Source organism: Euleptes europaea, chromosome 2 (genome assembly GCF_029931775.1).
Source record: "Euleptes europaea isolate rEulEur1 chromosome 2, rEulEur1.hap1, whole genome shotgun sequence".
Classification (NCBI taxonomy): Eukaryota; Metazoa; Chordata; class Lepidosauria; order Squamata; family Sphaerodactylidae; genus Euleptes; species Euleptes europaea.
Window position 1 is genome coordinate 75,715,340 of NC_079313.1, and position 20,647 is coordinate 75,735,986.

The 20,647-nt window shown below is 43.1% G+C and overlaps 1 protein-coding gene across 1 annotated transcript; it reads right to left on the reverse strand.

Moving 5' to 3' along the window:
* Nucleotides 1-1,419: 1,419 nt before the first annotated feature.
* RAD54L (RAD54 like) lies at nucleotides 1,420-20,097 on the reverse strand. The gene is made up of 18 exons (XM_056844561.1): nucleotides 20,057-20,097; nucleotides 19,871-19,957; nucleotides 18,080-18,199; nucleotides 17,298-17,358; nucleotides 16,384-16,519; nucleotides 15,635-15,704; nucleotides 13,776-14,064; nucleotides 13,073-13,197; nucleotides 11,469-11,619; nucleotides 10,648-10,774; nucleotides 10,253-10,327; nucleotides 8,012-8,142; nucleotides 5,858-5,968; nucleotides 5,619-5,742; nucleotides 4,681-4,759; nucleotides 3,645-3,824; nucleotides 2,571-2,734; nucleotides 1,420-1,638 (listed from the first exon to the last, which is right to left on the reverse strand). Exons 1-18 carry the CDS (start codon nucleotides 20,057-20,059, stop codon nucleotides 1,437-1,439), a joined length of 2,235 nt encoding a protein of 744 aa, XP_056700539.1. The 5' UTR covers nucleotides 20,060-20,097; the 3' UTR covers nucleotides 1,420-1,436.
* Between the last annotated feature and the right edge of the window lie 550 nt (nucleotides 20,098-20,647).

Sequence of the window (20,647 nt, forward strand, 5' to 3'; positions counted from 1 at the left end):
TTGAACAGAATTTGAGTGACTGTATGTGCTGTTTTCAAAACATGTTTTAAACTTGGGATCTGCAGATGCAGCAGAATGAGGTGGTAGAGTTGCCCTTCAGAAGACGCACACCTGACTCTCCCCCTCCCTATATACACTAGCGTTCTATTTACACCAGTTTGACAGAAAAGCAATTCTTTCCCTGGCCCTCTGAAATGACAGTGACAACTTTACTTCATTTTGTTGCAAGCCAGCTGTAACTATAAGGTGAAAACTAACTTTCCAGTAATTAATAAGCTATAAACATGAAGCTCAGACTGAACAGTTTTTAAACTTTTAGTTATGGACCCAGTTTATCCTAACTGTTCGATCAACAAAAGATGGTTAAACCATCAGTTGGTTAATGGTGAATTTCTCCTACTAATGAAACTCTATTTTGCTTTTGAGATAGTATGGATTGTACTAATACAAGAGGAGTTTATTTTGTTGCAAGCTACATTTTAAGTTTGATTTTAAATGGACTGTATCTTACTCTTACAAAAAGAAAGCAATCCAGTTTCAGTAATTTGTATGGTATCAGTTTGTCTAACACCCTTTTAAAAATCCAGAAAAGACAACTTTGCAAGCGCATCTTCAAAGTAAAATTACTCTTCCCACAAGCCGTATACACTCCACAGGTGAGGAGGTGGTCAAGAACATCAGAAAACATTCATGATCTTGACTAGTGGGAGGGGAAACTTACTCAGTTTACCAACATTCCTGCACTTAATATTTCACAAGCCAGTGAAACTGCAGTTCTCAGTGCAAGAAAGGAAAACAGGAGCACCTGCAAGCCTGCCAACAAGCTGGGTTTGTGCACATTTTTCTATAACTGAATACATATGACATCTGACTGCAACTTAAGTGGAAAAATAGAAACCTAATTGTGGGCTGTTACCTTGTAATAGGTTGTCATACATAATGAAGCAGTAGGCTGTCCAGCAAAATACAATGTAATAACCAAGGGTGGCAAAATTACAGATACTGCAAATAAGATCTGTTCAGGTTTGTCACCTCTGATCTTCTGATAGTTCTAGTCCAAGTGAGATAAGTAGTTATTTTTCAAAGCCATCTTGCCTACACATACTTAAAGATACAAAGAGTTCCTACTGATTGCCTCTGAACCGTCACCATCTTTGGCCTCATCCCAAAAACACTCAGATGTTATGATAAAAAGACACAAGCTTCCTTTCCAGAAATAAGTTTTTTAAAAAAGTGAGTTTTGTTAAACATCTGGTTTTCCAATGCTCTTCAGCAGTATAAGTATACTCTGTGAATAAGTGAGAGTCTTCCTAATATGTTTATGGGGGATTGCCTTAATGCTGCCAATCAACAGCCATAGAGGTATCAATGTTCTCCTTTCATGGAAGAAAAGTGAAATACCCTGAGTTTCAGAAGGATTAGTCCAAGCTAACAGGTCACGGTATCCCCTTTTGCTCCTCATGAGAATGATGGTGGAAAGCAAAGGTGACAGCAGCATCCCAAGCAGCCTTGAGAACAGCGTCCTGGAGCCCACGTTTCTCGGCACAGTGGTTCCACTGGGAGAGATCAAAAGTGCAATCAGACCCCTCCGGAGGCGGCCTGATCTGATGGCCATTCACACAGCGACGGCACTTGATCCTGTAACAAACGGGGCATATTTGTTTTTAGAAGGGCCAGTTGCTTTAGGCAGGTTTCAGATTTACCTAGAGGAATTACAATTTAGAAGGTTGCTTCAATAAGGAGCAACAGATTACAAGCAGTGTTTTATTTCACATGTGAAACAGACATGGTAAGTTAATCCATGATGCCCACAGAAGCCTCATTCACAATTGGTGGGAAAGTATCAAGGCAAAGAAAGAAAAATGTTCAACTCCAAATTTTCAGCTAAGCAACCAGTCTTGTAGGTACTCTCTCTGTAAGACAGCCTCAAGTAAGTGAAGTATAATAAAGGCCAGATGCAATTTATGTGTGTTATGGGAGACTGAGATTGCACTAGAGCTAACATTTGCATGGGGTCTACATATGTCCACAGCAAAAGGGTCCCACAAAATAGGCCTCATCCACCTGACTTAAGAACCATGAAATTAGCATTTACAAATTTGGTCTGAATGTGTTGAGCTATGTGTACAGGACCCTATGCAAATGTTAAACTCAGGTGGACTAATCTGGAGAACCGGGTTTGATTCCCTACTCCTCCACATGAACGGCGGACGCTAATCTGGTGAACCAGGTTGGTTTCCCCACTCCTACACATGAAGCCAGCTGGGTGACCTTGGGCTAGTCACAGCTCTCTTAGAGCTCTCTCAGCCTCAGCCACCTCACAGGGTGTCTGAGTTGTGGGAAGGGGAAGGCAACTGTAAACCGGTTTGATTCTTAAGTGATAGAGAAAGTCAGCATATAAAAACTAACTCTTCTTCTTCAGGTGCTTGAAGGTCAGGTGGAGATAAGTGCCATGGGGGATGATGTGGGTTAACAGCACCACTGCACATACACATCTCTAAAAGCAACTGAAAACTGGATCAGTACACACTTCAATCATGTCCCACGATCCACATCTTTCATAGACTTACTTGTCATGGGTATCACTTGTAGTGGTCTCATTGAGAGTGAAAAGCTCCTTCAGCTCCCCAAGAGAGAAATGCCGTTCCACATCTTGCTCCTCGTCTACCACACAGCTGCTGAGTGCCTTCTTGTGGGTTTGTCGCTGGAAGATCTTTTCTTCAATTGTTCCTGTCTGCAGGGGTACAACACTGTCAGTTGTTGCACCCTGGGAAAACTATGAGGATTCTTACAAGTGCTGTGTGTGTTTTTAACCACAATCTGATTTTCAGAGTTCACTTGGCTTCTAGTGATGTATTGTACTGTACACCATCTGAGACTCCTGGTCAGAAGGACTGCTTTCAAGCATTCCTCATCCTACACCATTTTTGGGGACCTCCCCTCTGAACACTAATCCAGCACAAACTCAACATGAATGTAAGGAAGAACTGAAAATTGACCAAATTTAATACCTGCAGAGAAAAAGAGTTGTCCATATAGTTACTTGCTGGCCAGAGCTAGGCTGCTAAAATATTAGATGAAAATACTTTTGCTTAAATCTATGACTTGGCCTAAATTGTTTTCTTAAGCACAGGGGAGGATATATGAAATAAACTATAAAGAAGGATTAGATTACTCCTGGCAGAAAAGCAGGAACTTAGGATAGGCTGTGCTTCCTGTTCAAAGGCAGAAGCAGCTCAACAATTGAATTCTGCCCCGCCCCCGCTTTCTCAGATGAAATCAGCAGAAATTCAAGTTTTAAATATCAAGCATGGATTACTCTTCCATACAGATTAGCCTTCCATCTCTAAATGAGTTATGGGTCTATTTTGCAAGATATTCAGGGGAAATTACATGGTTGATCTCGGAAATCATCCTTTGGTGAAGGTTTAGCCAGTTCTATAGTGCAATATGTGTACTGTAGCACTATGAGGAAAGAGTCAGACAACAACTGGGTGTCAATGTACAAATACCTAATAGATGCCATGGCATCAGAGCCCTGGGCAGTCAGAGTCAGACACCTGCAAAATTGTTTCTTCCCTTTAGCAGACACAATCTTCAATATCTGCGAATGGCAGGGCCATAAAATACAAATCCGCTCTTACCGAGAGCAACCGGTAGATATAGCAAGTCTTCTTCTGACCATCTCTCCACACGCGGGCCATGGCTTGTTCGTCATTGGCTGGATTCCAGTCAGGGTCAAACATCACAAGTCTGTTTGCGCCAATCAGGTTTAAGCCACAGCCACCAGCTTTGCTGCTTAGCATGAAAATGAATTCAGGGCTCTGTGATATCAAGACAAAATAAGTCAATGCTACGTACTGACGACAAGTGTAAAAAAAACTGGAGGAGGAAAACTGGACTGCAGGTTGACAAAGACCTTCAGTATTAATTGAAAGCCAAGCAAACACACATTTCAAAGTTAACTGCCCAGCTTTGATAGAGATAAGCAAGATACAATGATAAGCAAAAGTAAGCTGTCCGATAAACTGGCCTAGCTCCACTCCCGCTTCTGAAATCACTGGACTCTCCCTGCTTTGTTATGAATCTCTACTGTAACTGATAGCCGCACATACAGTCAGACACCAGTCATCGATAGTCAATGAATGTTAATAACTACAGTATACAAAAGAACTATTAGCCGTGATTGAAAACTTAAGGTTTAAACGTTTTGGTTGTGAAGACACAGAGCAAAGGCAGACTGACACATGCAGCATCCCTCTTATCACTTTCCCAAATCCCTTTTCTATGGCACACTGAGTTTCCTTGATCACTGAGTAGTGAAAAGCATTTCAAACCTGAACACTGGCAAGGAGAAGGTGGTGGAAAAGAAGAAAAAAGTCTAATGACTTTTCCAACTATTTTAACTGATGTTCATGCATCCCAACAAGTTACAACCTTGAACATTCCTATTGGATGGTCCAGCTGAAAGAGCTTCTCGCCACTGTAAGGTAGCTTTATAACCAACATCTCTGCTTCAGGCAGAGGTGCAGCAATTTTTGGTTGTAATAGAATTCACTAATTGGGGGACATGAGAGTAAAATACATGAAGCCAACAATGAGGGCCTTTTGACTGAAGACTGATTACTTCCTGCTCTGGACTATACAATGGTAGAGCGTGATCGTAGAAACTTCACTTACAGAGACAGCATTGAAACGTTCCACTATCTTTGCTCTCTTTTTAATGGACATGGTGCCATCCAGACGGACATACAAGTACCTTGCCAAAACAAACAAAAAGTAGCATAATATAAATACAAATCGTAAAGAGTTGTGGCTTAATTCCAATTCACAAGATAGTTCTACAAATTAAGGTCATGGACTGTCTGGCGGAATGTACGCTTTGCATACAGAAGGCCCCAGGTTCCCGGGCACAATTAAATGATCTGAAACAGCAAACGATTGAAATTATTTTTCTGTATCAAGATCAAGGAAAGCTGCTGCTACTCAGAATGACCTGGATAGACCTATGGCTTGAATAGGCAGTTTCATACCATGAGTGCATTTTTTTTAACATTGTAGAAAACAAAAGTTTTAATGCAAGCACAGTCGGACCAACCGGGTCCCACTATTTCCACTTAAAAGAATTCCGCTAGTTTGAAGGACTGTCCTAGCAGCAACATGAATAGTAGTTGGCCGACTATAATCCACACTGTTACAGGTGTGTGTGCGTACATTCATACTCACACACTTTGACATGATAACCATGGCTTCCTCAAATGACAGTTTCTTGGATTTACAAAAACCAGGGTTTGTTGGTGGACACCCATCTACCATTTCAAAGTAGGGTTTCTAAACTACAGTTTATACTAATTCTGGTTTGTTATGACATCTGTATTCACACCATGGTGCGATGAGCACCACAGCCCCTTGCATCCACCTGGCCAGAGAATCAGCAGTATAGAGAAGATATCATCCTGGCCAGAAGGTAGTCACCAAGAAGCTGATAAAGCAGGTTTATACACAAACTGGAATTTATTACTTTTGTATGAAGTTAACCAGTTGAGATTCATACACTACAATTTACCATGGTGTTTGAATATAGTCAGAAATACAACAGAAATTAATCCAGATCATACCTTCTAGTTCTGCAGAGTTTCTCAAAGAGGTCCAGTGTCTGAGTGTAATTTGACACTAGGACTACCTTATCATTGCTGGTGCTCCTGGTAACTGCTAAGATATAGTCCAAAACCAGCATCTTTCCTGCATGAAAAATTCACACACAGCATACTAATTCCATAAACAATATTGAGGAATCCATCCCCAATACAGGTCCCAGTACCAATATATATAGAGAATAATTTGCATCAAAGTTTACCTGAGAGCTGCGGCTCTAAGGATTTAATGTTGTAGCCAGGAGGGAACAACTGCAGAGCACCCACAAACCCTTCCTCCTCCTCCACACATTTCTCATAGATCAGAGCAGGGTCTGAAAAAGAGTTCAGGGGTCATTGCAATGCATGGAAGTTAATGAACTTACCATTAACAAGGCAGAAGGATTGGCCTTCACTTGATGGAAATAGTTCCCTTACAATACTATCCGGATAATATCAGAAATCGTTGGAGCATCTATTTCACATGATGTTAACAGCCCAGCAATCAACATTGTGTACAACATTTTGTGTCAATTTGGTTGGACCTAACAAAACGTATTACTTGGATTTTGCCAGGACAAATATGACAGTTGACAACTTTTATCAACTATCTTGTCCAGTACTAAACATGTGCCGATATACTTATCATGCAAGGTCAAATATACCCCTATGTCAATGTCTCTGCCCTACAGGGATAATTACTGAGTTAAAAGCATCTTCTAGCAGTGGTAATTATGATCGTACAACCCTTTTCAGTTTCACAACCACTTTGAAAGGCAAAGGTTCTCTGCATTCATTATGATCTTGTCTCTCAAACATGATTGGATGAATGATTGTAAGCATTCCTCAGCTCAGAAGGACAGAGTGGAGAAAAACAATTGCGCTATTGAAAATTGTCCTTTGCAGAAACATGAACTCTGCTTATTAATATTAGTCTTGGGCATATTAAAAAGCCAAGGAGCTTCCTGTGGGAGACCATGGGCCTAACATGTGTTTTATCAGCCATCAATGACTTGCACCCTCAAGAGTTCCCACTTTATAAAATTTTTAAAGTGACCAATTCAAAAAGAATATTACCCCAAACAGAAGTGCCCTGAAGCATTCTAGTTACTTAAAGAGGCTTAACAGCACAATCCTAAGGAGGGGGGCTGAAGGGAGCCTACTGACCCCTATGACGGCATATCTTGAAGATATGCTGGTGCAGAGCCCAAGCGCCACTGTGCCACTTTTGTACACTGGCACATCTCTGGCACAGGGTGCTGCACCAGCATAAACGGGAGCTGTCCGGGGGTGTGACTGGCCTTAGTCAGCTCCTTGTGCCTTTCAGCCCAGGAACGCCCTCTGTTACAGGTGCAAAGTTGCACAGCGAACAACAGTGGTACAACCCATAGGGCCTATTTTAGGTTATTTTTACTGCCCATAAGGACCACAAGTGCTTAAGATGTCGACTAAGTGAGTGACCAATCATGTTCCCTCCTCTGCGCTGGCCAAGCTCCCACCCCAGGAACCAATGGCTGCCCCCCAGCCCTATAAAACGCTGGGGCAAGATGCCCAGCACTTCAGTAGGTAGGGCACACAGCACAGGATGCTGTCTGACTGCTCCCTGCCATGTAGACTTAGAGCAAGCGGCATGGCACCTTGGAGGCGGTAAAAGCACAGTGAGGGTACTTTGCACTACGGGGGAGCACTTTGCGCAAACACCCAAATGGGAGAGCAAAGTCCACACACTCTGTGGCTGACCTCTCCCAGTTCAGAACCCTTATAGGTACCCTGGCTCCCCATCCAGGACTCAAAGGGGCAGACACACCCTGACAGGTAAGCCAGGGACTGCTCCCGCAACCTCCTTCCCCTATTTTCTTCCCTCTTGACTGGGAGCCGTCACAGCCGTGCTGCCTCTCAAACTCAAGCTGCGCATCCAGCAGGGCAGGCAGGACCCCCAGAACAACCCCTCCCACCACCGCCCCCCCCCCACACAAGGGGGTTCAGTTCACGGGGGCAGGGGTGGAACAGCTGCCAGGGGAGGGGGCCCAATTTGCCAGCTCTGCACTGGACTATCAGCTCTGGCAGTTGCTGATTTTCCCCCTTGGACAAGGCACAAGGGGGAGGGCTTGACCTGAGCCCCCCATTTCTGAGTCCAGTGGGTAACCGAGACATCCCTGGACCCATTTCCTTGCAGAAGGGCACCCCCCACCCCCCGGAGCAGATGTTAAGGAGAACTCATCATTTTTTGTTGGTGTGGACAGGAGCTGCAGACAGGTGAGGGTGCTTTGGATGGCATGATCCTGTTGGAGGGGAAGCTGTGGTGCTGATGCTATAGACCCCCCGGGGGCATGTTACAAGTAAATATAAATTGCTGTTATTGTGGCCAAATTACTCACGATTGCACAGCTTCTTCAGAGATGTGATTGAAGAAAGAGATGAAACACTGATCTTTCCATTTTTCAGATCCTCAGCTGGTTTTGCTTGCTTTAAGAAGTGTTTGTACAGTTCAGACTGAAAGGGAGTCAGCCTGATGCAAAAAGGCAACACTGATCAGGCTGTGATTACGGAACAACTGACTAATATAAAGCTACAGTTGTATCATTTCGATGATTTAGACCCAAAGCCACGGTAATCATGGATTGCTCACATTTTCAAAAGCTACCGAGCGCCTTCGTTTCCAACTTAGAACTAACAGTAGTTTAAGTCTCCTTGACTTAAGTGGAATTTAGAAGATGAATAATAAGCTAGCTTGGGAAAAATAAGAAATGTTACCTATCCTGTCCTTCTTGCTTCCATTACCTACCAATTGCCACATTTCCTAACGGGCAGGCATACTTTCATAATGGCAGGCAGAGCTGAGGCACCAACCCCACTCTGCCATGGAAACTGACCTTGGGTCAGTTGAACTTTTCAACCTAACCTACTTCTCAGGGTTGTGGCAAAGATAATATGGAGGACAGGAGAATGAAATAAGCTGCCTGGGATCCCCAGTGGGGAGAAAGGCAGAATATAATTATTCACCTCATGGGTATTTCAGTTTTGTCTCCAATGGGGACCCAACGTGGCTTACCATATTCTCCCCTCTCCCTTTTATCTGCACAACAACCCTGCGAGGGAGGTAAGGCTGAGTGTGTGACTGGCTCAAGGTCGCTCAGCAAGCTTCCATGGCCGAGTGGGGACTTGAACCTGAGTCTCTCAGACATGGTCCAACGCTCAAACCAGTATACTACAATGACCCACCATTAAAAAAGAGAACAAGTAGATGTTTCAGGTAAAAGCATCTGTTTTCTTTAGATTGTTAATGCATAACTATTTTTTACAAGTGCACAAAGAATAATGCTGAATAACCTTGGTTTTTTGTCTAAGTGAGCAGAATACAAGAGATGCTAAATCAAAAATATTCTATATTTTTACAATAAGGACTTTTCTACTGACTATGGATTGGATTTGTTGTGGGGGAGTGGGATTTACATATATCAGTGCATCTTAGTGAGGACAGTAGTTCTAAAACATGTCAGACAGTCACAACTTTATAATAAATCCAATAATTACAGTTCCTTGTGCCAACATTTAATTAGATAATTCAGTGGAAATTATTCAAAACATTCATATTCCCCCATCCTAGCACCCTGACCTGGATGGCCCAGGCTAGCCTGATCTCGTCAGATCTCAGAAGCTAAGCAGGGTCAGCAAGGGTTAGTATTTGGATGGAAGACCACCAAGGTTGCTATGCAGAGGAAGGCACTGGCAAACCACCTCTGTTAGTCTCTTGCCATGAAAACCCCAAAAAGGGGTCGCCATAAGTCAGCTGCGACTTGACGGCCCTTTACACACACACACACACACAGCACAATGGTATCTATGTGACTTCCATGCAAAGCAAAACACAAATTGGAAAGTTAACTCAAGGGCACAAGGAACATTTTGCCAGTACAGCATGCCTATTGCAATATACTCTCAAGAGATTTTTCTTTTGACTTTTGCTGAGCTGTGCAATCAGTCTAAGGCATTTTATGCGTGAACCGTTTCCTTCATCGTCAACCCCTGAGTATTTCGGGGCTTTGTTTTCATAATGCATGTATTTTCCGACCTTTAGAAGTCGCCTCATTCTCCCCTCATGTTTTTCCTGTTTTGTGGGTGCTGTTTTATCCCAACTTTAATGTCTGTCTCAATCCCAAATCAAAAGCTGGTCCTGTACATATTTGTCAATTCTGGGTTTTCGCACAGCCATTCTCACTTTTGCCAATTGTCCTTCCCCCTCATCCAACCCCTCCCCTCAAAGCTGTAATACTATGAGGCTGCTTATTGGTAAGTTTCACAGCAAGTGTTGGTCAGTTTCAGACGTCAGCCTGATCTACAGGGTTGTTGTTTTTGTTTGCGACTAGCAAGAAGGCTGAAATAATTACAAACAATCTATGAGCCTGCTTATTTGGTCAGCTTCAGACCCCTGCGCAGAGTGATTTGAGAATTAAACTGCAAATACTATATGGATCGAGAAAGCAGCATATCCAACAGAAACAACCCGTGCATAAAAGACCCAAATCTGAATGCTCCAGTGCAATAGTGAATTCACCTGACATTTACATTAAAAAAAGAAGTCTGTGCTTTATTTTACAAGTTGCCCTGTATTCTTATACCTGCAGCATACCACCTGCTCAATTTTCACTGGCAGATATTTGGAGAGAATATCAGAAGTCCTTCTTATAAGACACCTAGGAAGAAGCAAAACAAAGTTAATGCCACTAATACAAAGCTTTAAGCTCATGCCTAGCTTTCAGCAAGGTTATTAACAGAGAGACCTTTCAGATTTGAAATCTGTAGTCCTCCACCAGCTCCATGCAGACAAAGTGTTGGTAAGGCTGAGCCATAGGTATGAATTGATAACTTTTTGAGCTTCTGATAGAGACTATCAGGATCAGCCCTAAGAGGAACAACGAGTCAAGGGGCTTCCATGGTGAACGTCTCTCTTTCCAACCTAGCATAAGTATAAAGGAAATAAAAGGAGGGGGGGGGAGTCTTTTGAGGACTTCACCTGTTGACAATGCTGATCAGCTCTTTCAGTCTCTCCTCTCCCTTCAGCCTATCTGCTTCCCTTGCATCTGCATCCCTGCCTTTCAAGATGGGAATTTCAAAGTGCTTTTTGAACTCCTGAGCTGTTCCTGTCCGGAAAAAGGAGAAACACAGGTGATACGAACAGACCTAGCTTTGTTATCAATATTTAATGAACATTTGACAATACTATTTCAAACAATATAATTTTCCATTTCATCCTTAATAAGGACACTGTTGTCTCAAAGCCTCTCTCAAGTCAAGTTAAGTTATGAATATTCATTTTAGCTACATGAGGTACAGCCTTAAAAGTGCCATACATTATAGAAAGAGCCATCAATTCTGTTGCCATCCCATGACCTTAAGATCTGCTATACTTGAATTAAACCATTCATAACAGAGCATCTGAAATACTGGCAAGATCTCCACCACTGAACAGATGCCTAAGATGACAAACATGGTACTGACTTCTGGGACAAACTGGGAGGGCAATAGTTGGCATGGCTGGAAAAATCATCATGCTTCTTACAAAGAAAACAAACATTCTTCTGATGGAGTCTCACAACAACCTTCTTTAAAAATAACAACTCCAAATAAAGTTGATTCTTCTAGATTTTCAAACAAAATGATAGGCCGTTCGACGGTAGAACAAGATTATGCCATAAAGCTGCGTGCATTTGATTCAAAGGACAATATGATATACAATAGCAAGCCCACACACATGTCTAGTCAACAGTGGGAAGTTGAGGGCTGCTCAATTGCCAGCTCCTACAATGAGGAGATTATGTTGCTAAAGGTCCTAACCTAAAATCCCAGAGTTGACAAAATGTACTAGACTGAAGTATTCAAGGAGATCGTTCTGAATGGGAGTTCCTGAGATCAGCACCCGCCGTGGTGTATTCAAGCTGTTCAGCGCCTGATATGTTTGGTTGTCTGAGTTCTTCAGCCTGTGGCCCTGAAAAACAAATTATTGAACATGGCACTCAGACAGAAAAGATAATTTTATTCATGTTTACTTTTACTGAACTGGAATAATGCATCTATCTTACAGTGATAGCTAGCTAGCAGTTATTAGGTGCACTTTATAAACACACTTACTAATCTCCTTTCAGTACGACCTTTATTAAAACATGCTGAATCCACTGGGTGCCACTAGTGCTCAGCGTAAGAGAGGCAAGAGGCAAATACAGCCACAAAACAGGTGTGAAGAAAAGGAATTGTACTGGATTAAGTTGTTCCTCATGGGAACCATGTTTTTCTCCTTAGGAAAATTACACCAGGAATTTGAAGATAATCTCTTTATCTAGATTTGTGCTCTCAGAATCAAATGGCTAGCAATAGCTCCTTGAAGTAATTAAGTTTATATATGGGCAAATTTTAACAATAAATATTTCTGTACAGTACATTCTTACGATGAAACACAGGCTCAAATACCTACTCATCTATTCATACAGGAAGATTCCTAGCTCAGCAGTAAAGTACATGCTTTCTGTGCAAATAGCCCTAGGTTCAATCCCTGATATTTCTGCTTTAAAAGATCCCAAGTAAATAGGTGGACAAGACCTCTCCCCGAGACACTGCAGAACTGCAAGTTATCAGTTGAGCATTAAATCATTCCATTCTGGTTTCCACTTTCATCAGTAAGCACACTCCTTCCAGAAGAATATACGCTGTCTATGAATCTCTCTTTCCTTCTTCAGGGGCTGCCACCAGAACAGAGTTCTGTCTTAAACAGGGTTCGCTTGTAAAGATGCTGGGCCATTTGACTTGATTAGCCTTCTCCTTCCATCTCCGAAGGGCCATCTTGAAGAGGGACAGAAAGAGGATGCGAGTCCTGACAGCTCCAGGTGTGCACCTAGCCAAGCAAATGCTGGTGAGCTGCCTACGTTCATTCTCTTTTGGTCTCTCTCGCTAGCTAGGGCTGGATCGAACCAATAGTGGGATCCAACCCTCTAGCTATTCTCTCTGCCGGGCTGGCATCCAAGGAAGCAATGATGACATTACAATTCAGCTTGACTTGTTTGTGTACTTCAGCTACTGCAAGCTTAGACTGGAAACAACGCTTGTGTAACTCTCAAGATGACTTCAGTGTGTTTGTTTTTATACAAACATGCCCCCCGCCATAATAAATATCACCATTTAATCAGGAGTAATAGTAATTAGTAATGGCCACAATAGATAATCAACATGTTAGATATGGGTAGGGAGAAATGAAGCAGTTGCACTTAATACAGAAGCAGAAATAAACCTTCCTGACCTCTATGGAACAGTAAGATCCAAGAGAGAGAAGGGTGCCACACAAGCGATTAGAAACTACTGGCCATGCCCATGACATCAGTCCAAACTCTCAGAGTCATTTCTGGGAGATCAACCATCACTACTGAAATCATCAATCGCCTTCCACGTACCTCATCGCATATGACCAGCCCAACGCTACCTTTCTGTAGAACTTCGGCATGAAGGCGAAATGTCTCATAAGAAATTATCAGGATGGGAGACGGAACCCGAAGGCCTCTCTGATTCATAAAGCCAGCTATTGGGGAAAGTAAAAATGGTAGAGGGAAAGGTGAATGAGAAGGTATGTGAGAGCCAGACAGAAGCATTAAGAGGTTTTATACAGAGTTTAGAGTAGCATGCATCACCACATGAAAGACTAGTTCAAGTAAACTATTTACCCACTGGAAAGGGAAGATTTTCTTTTCTAGACCTCCATTCCGTATCTACTCTTTTGCTCTATTACTTTACGGTGCTTTGGGTTTGCAAAGTGCCTAACAATCCATATTTCCATCTCAGCCAGTCCACAGCTGAGTTGGTACTGAGTCAAGCTCATCCAGGAACAACCTACCTACCAAGTTTCCCACAGTGCAGCTTCCTCTGCGCCTGCACTTCCTCACTCATACTCCTTTAAACTCTGCTGTTTCTGCCTCTGTGCACAGCCATCAAGATATCCTTAATTAAATTACTCAATATGAATCACAATCAACAACTGAACGAGCCTTGGCAAAAATGTGTTCATAGTCTTTAGTTTGGAGCTGGTCTGTGATTCAGCTAATTAAATGTCCTTTTCCAGCAGCTTTTTAAAAAGCTGCACATCACATCCACCTTTCATACCTAGCTTCTTGTTTATCTCCTCCTTGGAGCCTCCATCAATAGCCAGTGGCTGGATCCTTCCCCCAAGCCATTTGCCCACTTCATTGTACCAGTTCTTCACCAGGCTGGAGGGCGAGACCACAATTGCCTTGTCAATTTCAGGCTTGCAATCTGGACTTTGGCGCAAGAGCGTCCACATCAGCGTGATACACTGCAAGGTCTTACCCAGACCCATCTCATCTGCCATGATGCAGCCATGACTTCCAGGAATCCGGCGACCTGTGACACAATCCCACAGGAACTTCACCCCCTGCACAAAAGAATGTTCGACTTCAGTCAGATAAACTTGCAAAATATACAGTAATATTGCATTACCCAGTCGTATCACAGAACTGAAGTATATTGAGTGGTGTAGTGGTTAAGAGTGGTGGACTCTAATCTGGAGAACCGGATTTGATTCCCCACTCCTCCAGATGAAGTCTGCTGGGTGACCTTGGGCCACTCACAGTTCTCTCCGAACTCTCTCAGCCCCACCTACCTCACAGGTGTCTGTTGTGGGGAGAGGAAGGGAAGGCAATTGTAAGCCGGTTTGAGACTACTTAAATGTAGAAAATTGGGGTATAAAAACCATCTCCTCCTCTTCTTCTATTTAGAGCGCTACCCCGACACACACATATAGGAAAGCCTCTAGAATACATGCAGAAATTACTGCTGTGTTCATGTGCACTTTGGTGCTAAATATCCTGAAGCAGAATACTACGAATATCAGTAGCTCTTCAGAAAACACAGGCAAAACACAGAATCAGAAGTCTCCCTATTTCAGGAGCTACCTCCCACTTAGTGACAGAAGAAAGGGTTTTCTCTCTCTACCACAATCTTCCCCTCGTCACCACTCAGGTTTGGTTTATACAAGCTAGGTAATATTTGAACACACAAGTTCTAAAAGTCTCTACATGTAACTGCACAGTTCAGGAGCTCAGAGCTAAAAGATCAAGAACTTCTCTCTCCCTCCAAGATGACTCCTGTCAGCTCAACAGACTCTGCCTACTGCCTGCAGGCATTGGCTGACAGAATTCCTCAGTCTCAGAGTTTACTTTTAACCCTGTATCCATCACAGCATGGTTCTAATAGCAGCCAACAGGTTGATTTACTATAACTTAAATAAAATCCCTAGGCAGTTTAATACAACTTAGCTTTCAGATTCTTTAAATAATTTGCTCAAAACAGTCACAGGTCTTACATGCATGGGTACTTTCATTCACGTTCAACCCCCCCCCCCCCCCGGTCTGTCTCAGTTGTTCCTTGGAGTTATGCATGAGTTTTCCAACCATTAGAGGTGACCTCGCTGCTAGCCCTCACAAATCCCAGGACTTCCTGTTCCTCTATTAATCTGATTCTTCCATCTCTCCTGAGCTCAGCCCGGGTGAAATCCCCATGCATAAGGCAAAGTGCAGGACACAGAAGCTTGGTTTCTCTTACAGCAAACAGCACAGCCAATTACAAAGCAGCATGTTGAGGGGCGGGGATTCAAATGCTTCCTGCTTCCTCTGAGTTCTTTTTGAGAAGGCTTTTTAAAAAAAGGCTTGGGTTTCTACTCCCCCCTCCCTTTCCTGTCAGATAGCTCTGTTTTTTGTTTTTGTTCTTAAAATGCTTTTTTATGCGGCAATTTGGTTTCGGGGTGGGGGAACTTTTCTCTCACTACAACCAATTACAAAGCAGCATTTCAAGGGGCTACATTTCAATACTACTTGATTTGAGCTTGGAGACTGCTGGTGCATAGATTCCCAACCAGTGTGGGTCCAGCGAGCAACAAACCTCAGGTAAAATTCCCAGGCATAAACGACCAATTATTGTTGCATTTGGTTTCTCATAACACTCACCTCTCTCTGATGGGGTCGCAAAATGCAACTGAGAACAGGATCCACCACAACATGAACAGGAACTTTTTCCCTTGAGGAATTAAACATACCTGAGTAAGTTTCCTAAGCGATATAAGGACCATTGTTGCCAATAGACAATCTTGTTTTGCAAAAGAGAAGGGCTCTTATGACACAATTATCCCCAGATTCAGAATCTACTACCAGTTGAAGACCTGAAATTCAAAAGCAGCTTTGACTACATCTAGGAAGAGCTACAAACTAATTCGTTACTGTGGCACTCACAATTTGGGAAACACAAATAAACAGCACTGAGAATGTTCTGTGATTCTTGTTTGATAAAGAAACACTGGTAAGCAAGAGACTGAACTTCACTCTCATAGGTTTATATAAATATTAATAGTTACAGGCAGATAGAGGTTTTCTGCTCTAACCACCTCTTCCAGCAACCTGTGCATTTTTATAATATCTTTGGGTCTTCTGAATCAAATCAGCCTCTACAATCTAGGAGGGCTTTCGCATATAGAAAAGGGATGTGTGGGCCATTCCTCAGAGCACTTGATGGGGAAATAACCGTTGTTCTGTACTGAAACACACCAGTTATGCCAGCTTTGCATGTCAGTTCTGAGATCCAACACTCAATCCAGAGTCACAGAACAGGTAAAGAAACAAGTGTAATGAGAACCGAGCTGAAATGACTGAAGAAAATTAACCACGGTGGGCACGAAGAGGATAAAATAGGGACAACTCACTTGTCTATTTTCAATTGGTCATGAGCACTCAGAGGGGGAGGTTCATACAGCACCAGAGCCCCTTCTTCAAAAGGATCGTGGAGAGCATGCCTTACTCCTGCACGTTTGATACCCAGTGCCCTAAAGCCCAAGGAGCCTGAAATATCACACAAAGAACGTAATCCGTAAGTTGACCTTTCCAGAGAAAATGCAGGACTGTCATTTCTGTTGACTACATGCTGACTTTCAGGGGATACTAAATCCAAGTATAAAGGTCTATGCATGAGGTATATAGATTAGATAGGACAGGACAGGACATTGCATTAAACCTGGTGTATCATTTCTTTTGGGCTGACAGCTTCATCAGGCTTGAAATGAGAAAGAATTCTTCGAGACAGTCGGATAAAAAGGCGCCATTTATCTCGCTGAAAAATCCCAGGCTAGCAAGAGTGCCTCCAGGCTCAATTCAAGGTGCTGGTACTGACCTTTAAAGTTAAGCCACTCAGTAACTTACAAAACCCAGTAACTTACAAAACCCATCCTTACCACCAAGGCTGTAGCTGGGGTCTCCAGGTTTGGCCTTAATCACTCTATGAGCCTGGTTAAGTATCTGGATCATACATTATTGGTGTAGTGGCTAGGGTGTTGGATCAGAGATTCGAGGCCTAGATTCAAATCCCCCACACTGCCAAGAAAGTTTGCTGGGTGACCTTGGACCAGTCACATACATTCACCTAACCTACTTCACAGGGTTGTTGTGAGGATAAAATGAAGGAGAGGAAACTAATGTATGTCACTTTGGGTCCCCGTTGGGGAGAAAGATTGGGGTATAAAGTAAATAAATCAAACTTTTGAAAAAGATGACTAAGACATAATGGATAGCAACAAAAATAACTAAAACTTACTATAGAAAAAACAAAACCTTATGGTTTTACCTGTATAGTTTGGAATGGGTACTTTGAAAGGTTTTGACAAAATGCTGCGGATAAAGGCCTCCTAAGGATTAAAAGTATAAAATATTAATATAGCATTTAAAATACACTTCTGTTAATCAATAAGTAAACCTGAAAGAAACTTGCACTGAAATCAATAGGACATACTGCCAACTAAATCTATTCAGAATCAAAGAGTAGCTACCAACATACCATATAGTAACATCACTGGAAACTTAGATTGAGTTTAACATCCAGAACTTCAGTTTCTATACTTGTATGCCATCCTACACTAGGTATACTCGTATGCCTACCCAAAGATTACCTACCTACGATATCAACCAAATCTTCCTCCATAAAACACAGGATATTTCAGGCATTATAAATGAAATAGTCCATTAAAAGTTATGAGTCTTTTTGGACTTATTTTTAAAAGTCTCACTTCCTATACTACTAAATTTAGGCTGAAGTTGATTCAACAAAAGCCTCCATCACAATGATTTCAAAATATGAAACATATATGGAAAGGCAAAATATCATACTAATGGGTATAGAACTTGGAGTTTCCAAAGTAGTTTGTGGGAAGTCTCAGTGCTTGTGATTATCTGATTTATGGCCTCTGTGTCTCTATAAACTCATAACTTCAAGCCCAGAGCATAAGAAAGATAATGTAATTTCATCTACAAAGCAATCATGTCTTATCAGAATCATTAACACAATTTGTACTGTTTCCCCACAAATCAACTATATTCAGCCTTCTGATGGGAAAAAGGGAAAGCACTTACATGTTTGCTACCATCTAGGAAGTGAGGACGATTAGTTAACTGAGTCAAGGGCTTCCGGAAAGATGACATATAGCACTCTCTGTTCTCAGTTTTGTTGCCATGTTTCTGCCTCTTGAAAGTCTACAGAAGAACAGCCACATCGAATTAATATATGGCAAATGCAGGGCTGAGTGAACACATCAGACTGGCTAACAAAGCAGCCATATCATTTGAACACCTAAGCACATTGCTTTTTTAAAAAAGTTGATATTCACTATCTGTAACATACACCTTAAATAAGTTTTGAAGGGCACTGCTTAGCTTGATACTAAGAAGATATAAAACATACTCTTTAAAAAAGTATGTAATCTGCTTCTGTTCCTTTAGAACCAAACTAGAAACAATGGCAAGAAAGGGAGCAATGGGATATGGAAAAGATAATGGGATGACACAAGTAGAGAAATTAGTATCTCTGGCATGCCACCCCAAGCTCCTCAAAGAAAGAAAGGATAAAAATGTGAAGCCAACTGTTAGCTTCCAACAAGTGAGAGTAAATGTTACTGGTGTTCGTTACAAAAAGAGATTACAATCTGCAGCACACTAATGTAGAAGCACATCCTAGTGAACTTAATGGAGTTTACTTTTAAGGGAAAAGGCTCAAAACAGCGTTTATAAACATTTAATTAGTGTAAAGTTAGGCTAATTAGTGTAAAGTTAGGCTAGGTTAGTCAATCACCACATTACAAAAGTAGCATATCATACAGTTCGGTGAACATGTTCTCGGATAAATACTGGTTGTCTCATCCTCTGAAGTTCACGTTCCTCAATATACGTGCAATACACTAGTCCACATATAACTCCAGTATCTAGGGGACATTTTCCTCCCTAACACCACTCCTTAACAATTACATAGCGCTCCACTGGGTAACAACAATTCCACATGCACTACACGAGGAAAAGGGGGCATAGCGTGTTCGTAGCTACATGTCACCACATGACCCACATGCAAGGAAAAAGCGGGTACAGGTAAAAGAGTGGCAGCACTTATTGCATCTCAGCCAACCCAGAAAGAGGGATAGCTCCACAGGCTACGTTAATAGAAAAGAGCAAGAGTCCAGTAGCACCTTAAAGACTAACCAAAATATTTTCTGGTAGGGTATGAGCTTTCGCTTTCGTGAAAGCTCATACCCTACCAGAAAATATTTTGGTTAGTCTTTAAGGTGCTACTGGACTCTTGCCCTTTACTACTGCGGTACTTTTTTACTACTTTTTCTACTGCCCTTTTCTACTACTTTTCGCGAAAGCTCATACCCTACCAGAAAATATGTTGGTTAGTCTTTCAGGTGCTCCTGGACTCTTGCACTTTTCTGCTACTGCAGACAGACTAACACGGCTACCCACTGTGAATTACGCTTTTATTCGTTAGTCTTATAAGGTGCCGCAAGACGGTTCACTATGTTGGTTGCAGAAGACTAGGGTGCCTGCTCCTCTAGAGGAATCACGATGGGTAGACGTGTTAGTCTGTCACTAGCAGTAGAAAAGAGCAGAAGTCCAGTAGCACCTTAATGACGAGCAAAATTTCTGGCAGGGTGTGAGCTTTCGTGAGTCACAGCACACTTCTAGCTGAATTTGAAGAAGTGAGCTGTGGCTCACGAAAGCTCATACCCTGCCAGAAAATATTCTTGTTAATCTTTAAGGTGCTACTGGACCCTTGCCCTTTTCTACTACTGCAGACAGACTAACACGGCTACCCACTGCGAATTAGGCTACGTGAAGACACTGCAGTCCAGGGGCAAGGGAGAGGGAGCTCACATCTTCCGGACGCCAGTCCTCATCGTCCTCAGAGCCATCACCTCCGGGCTTCCTCTTCGCCAGCTGGCTGGGAGCCAGGCTTCTCCTCTGGCAATAAAGGGAGAGGCGGCGAGTTCAGCGCCACTGCAACGAGCAGAGGAGTCTCCCGCCACCCCATGATGTGATTTGCGATGACCACTTCCTTACCATTTCCACCCAGGAGAGTCGATTCCCATCTGTGCCCGGAACCAGAGGCCTACAAGTACAGCCGAGCCCAGCAACGGCCAGAATGGGGGCTAAGAGGAAAGCATTGAAGTTACCAAAAAAAAAAGGGGGGGGGAGGGAATACAAGCCGAGAAAGATGAAAACTGCGTCCAGCTAGAGAGACCCTAGAGAGCCCGATAAGGCTAGTCGGGACTGACTGAAGCGGAAGGACGCACAGGGAGACCCAGAACCAAGTCTAAAGGCCGGCAGCGACTGCAGCGGAGAGTAAGGGCGAAGGAGGCAACCGGCAGCCTTTAACCAACCAACCAACCAACCGCCCCCCCGGGCGGATCGGTGAGGTCAGCGAAGGAACCCCCAGTGAGCTGACAAGCCAGGCGAGCGGGCTCCGGACACTGAGCAGCGAGGCGCAAGCGGGGCCGCGCCTCCGCCCGCTTTCTATTTCCCGCGCGCCTTCGCCCCGCCCCCTCCGCCAGGCAGTTGCCGTCGCGCCTCGATCGGCGAGTCATCGATCAGCTCGGCGCTCCTGCCGGTCCGCGAGGGAGCGGCCAAAGAGGGAGGAGAAAGGCGCGCGCG

Excerpts from the sequence above, each read along its gene's own strand:
- RAD54L (XM_056844561.1), bottom strand. Across the intron at positions 15,705-16,383 it reads GACCAATTGAAAATAGACAA|GGAAAAAGTTCCTGTTCATG; the intron begins GTGAGTTGTCCC and ends TAATTCCTCAAG. Across the intron at positions 14,065-15,634 it reads TGCGACCCCATCAGAGAGAG|GGGGTGAAGTTCCTGTGGGA; the intron begins GTGAGTGTTATG and ends TCTTTTGTGCAG.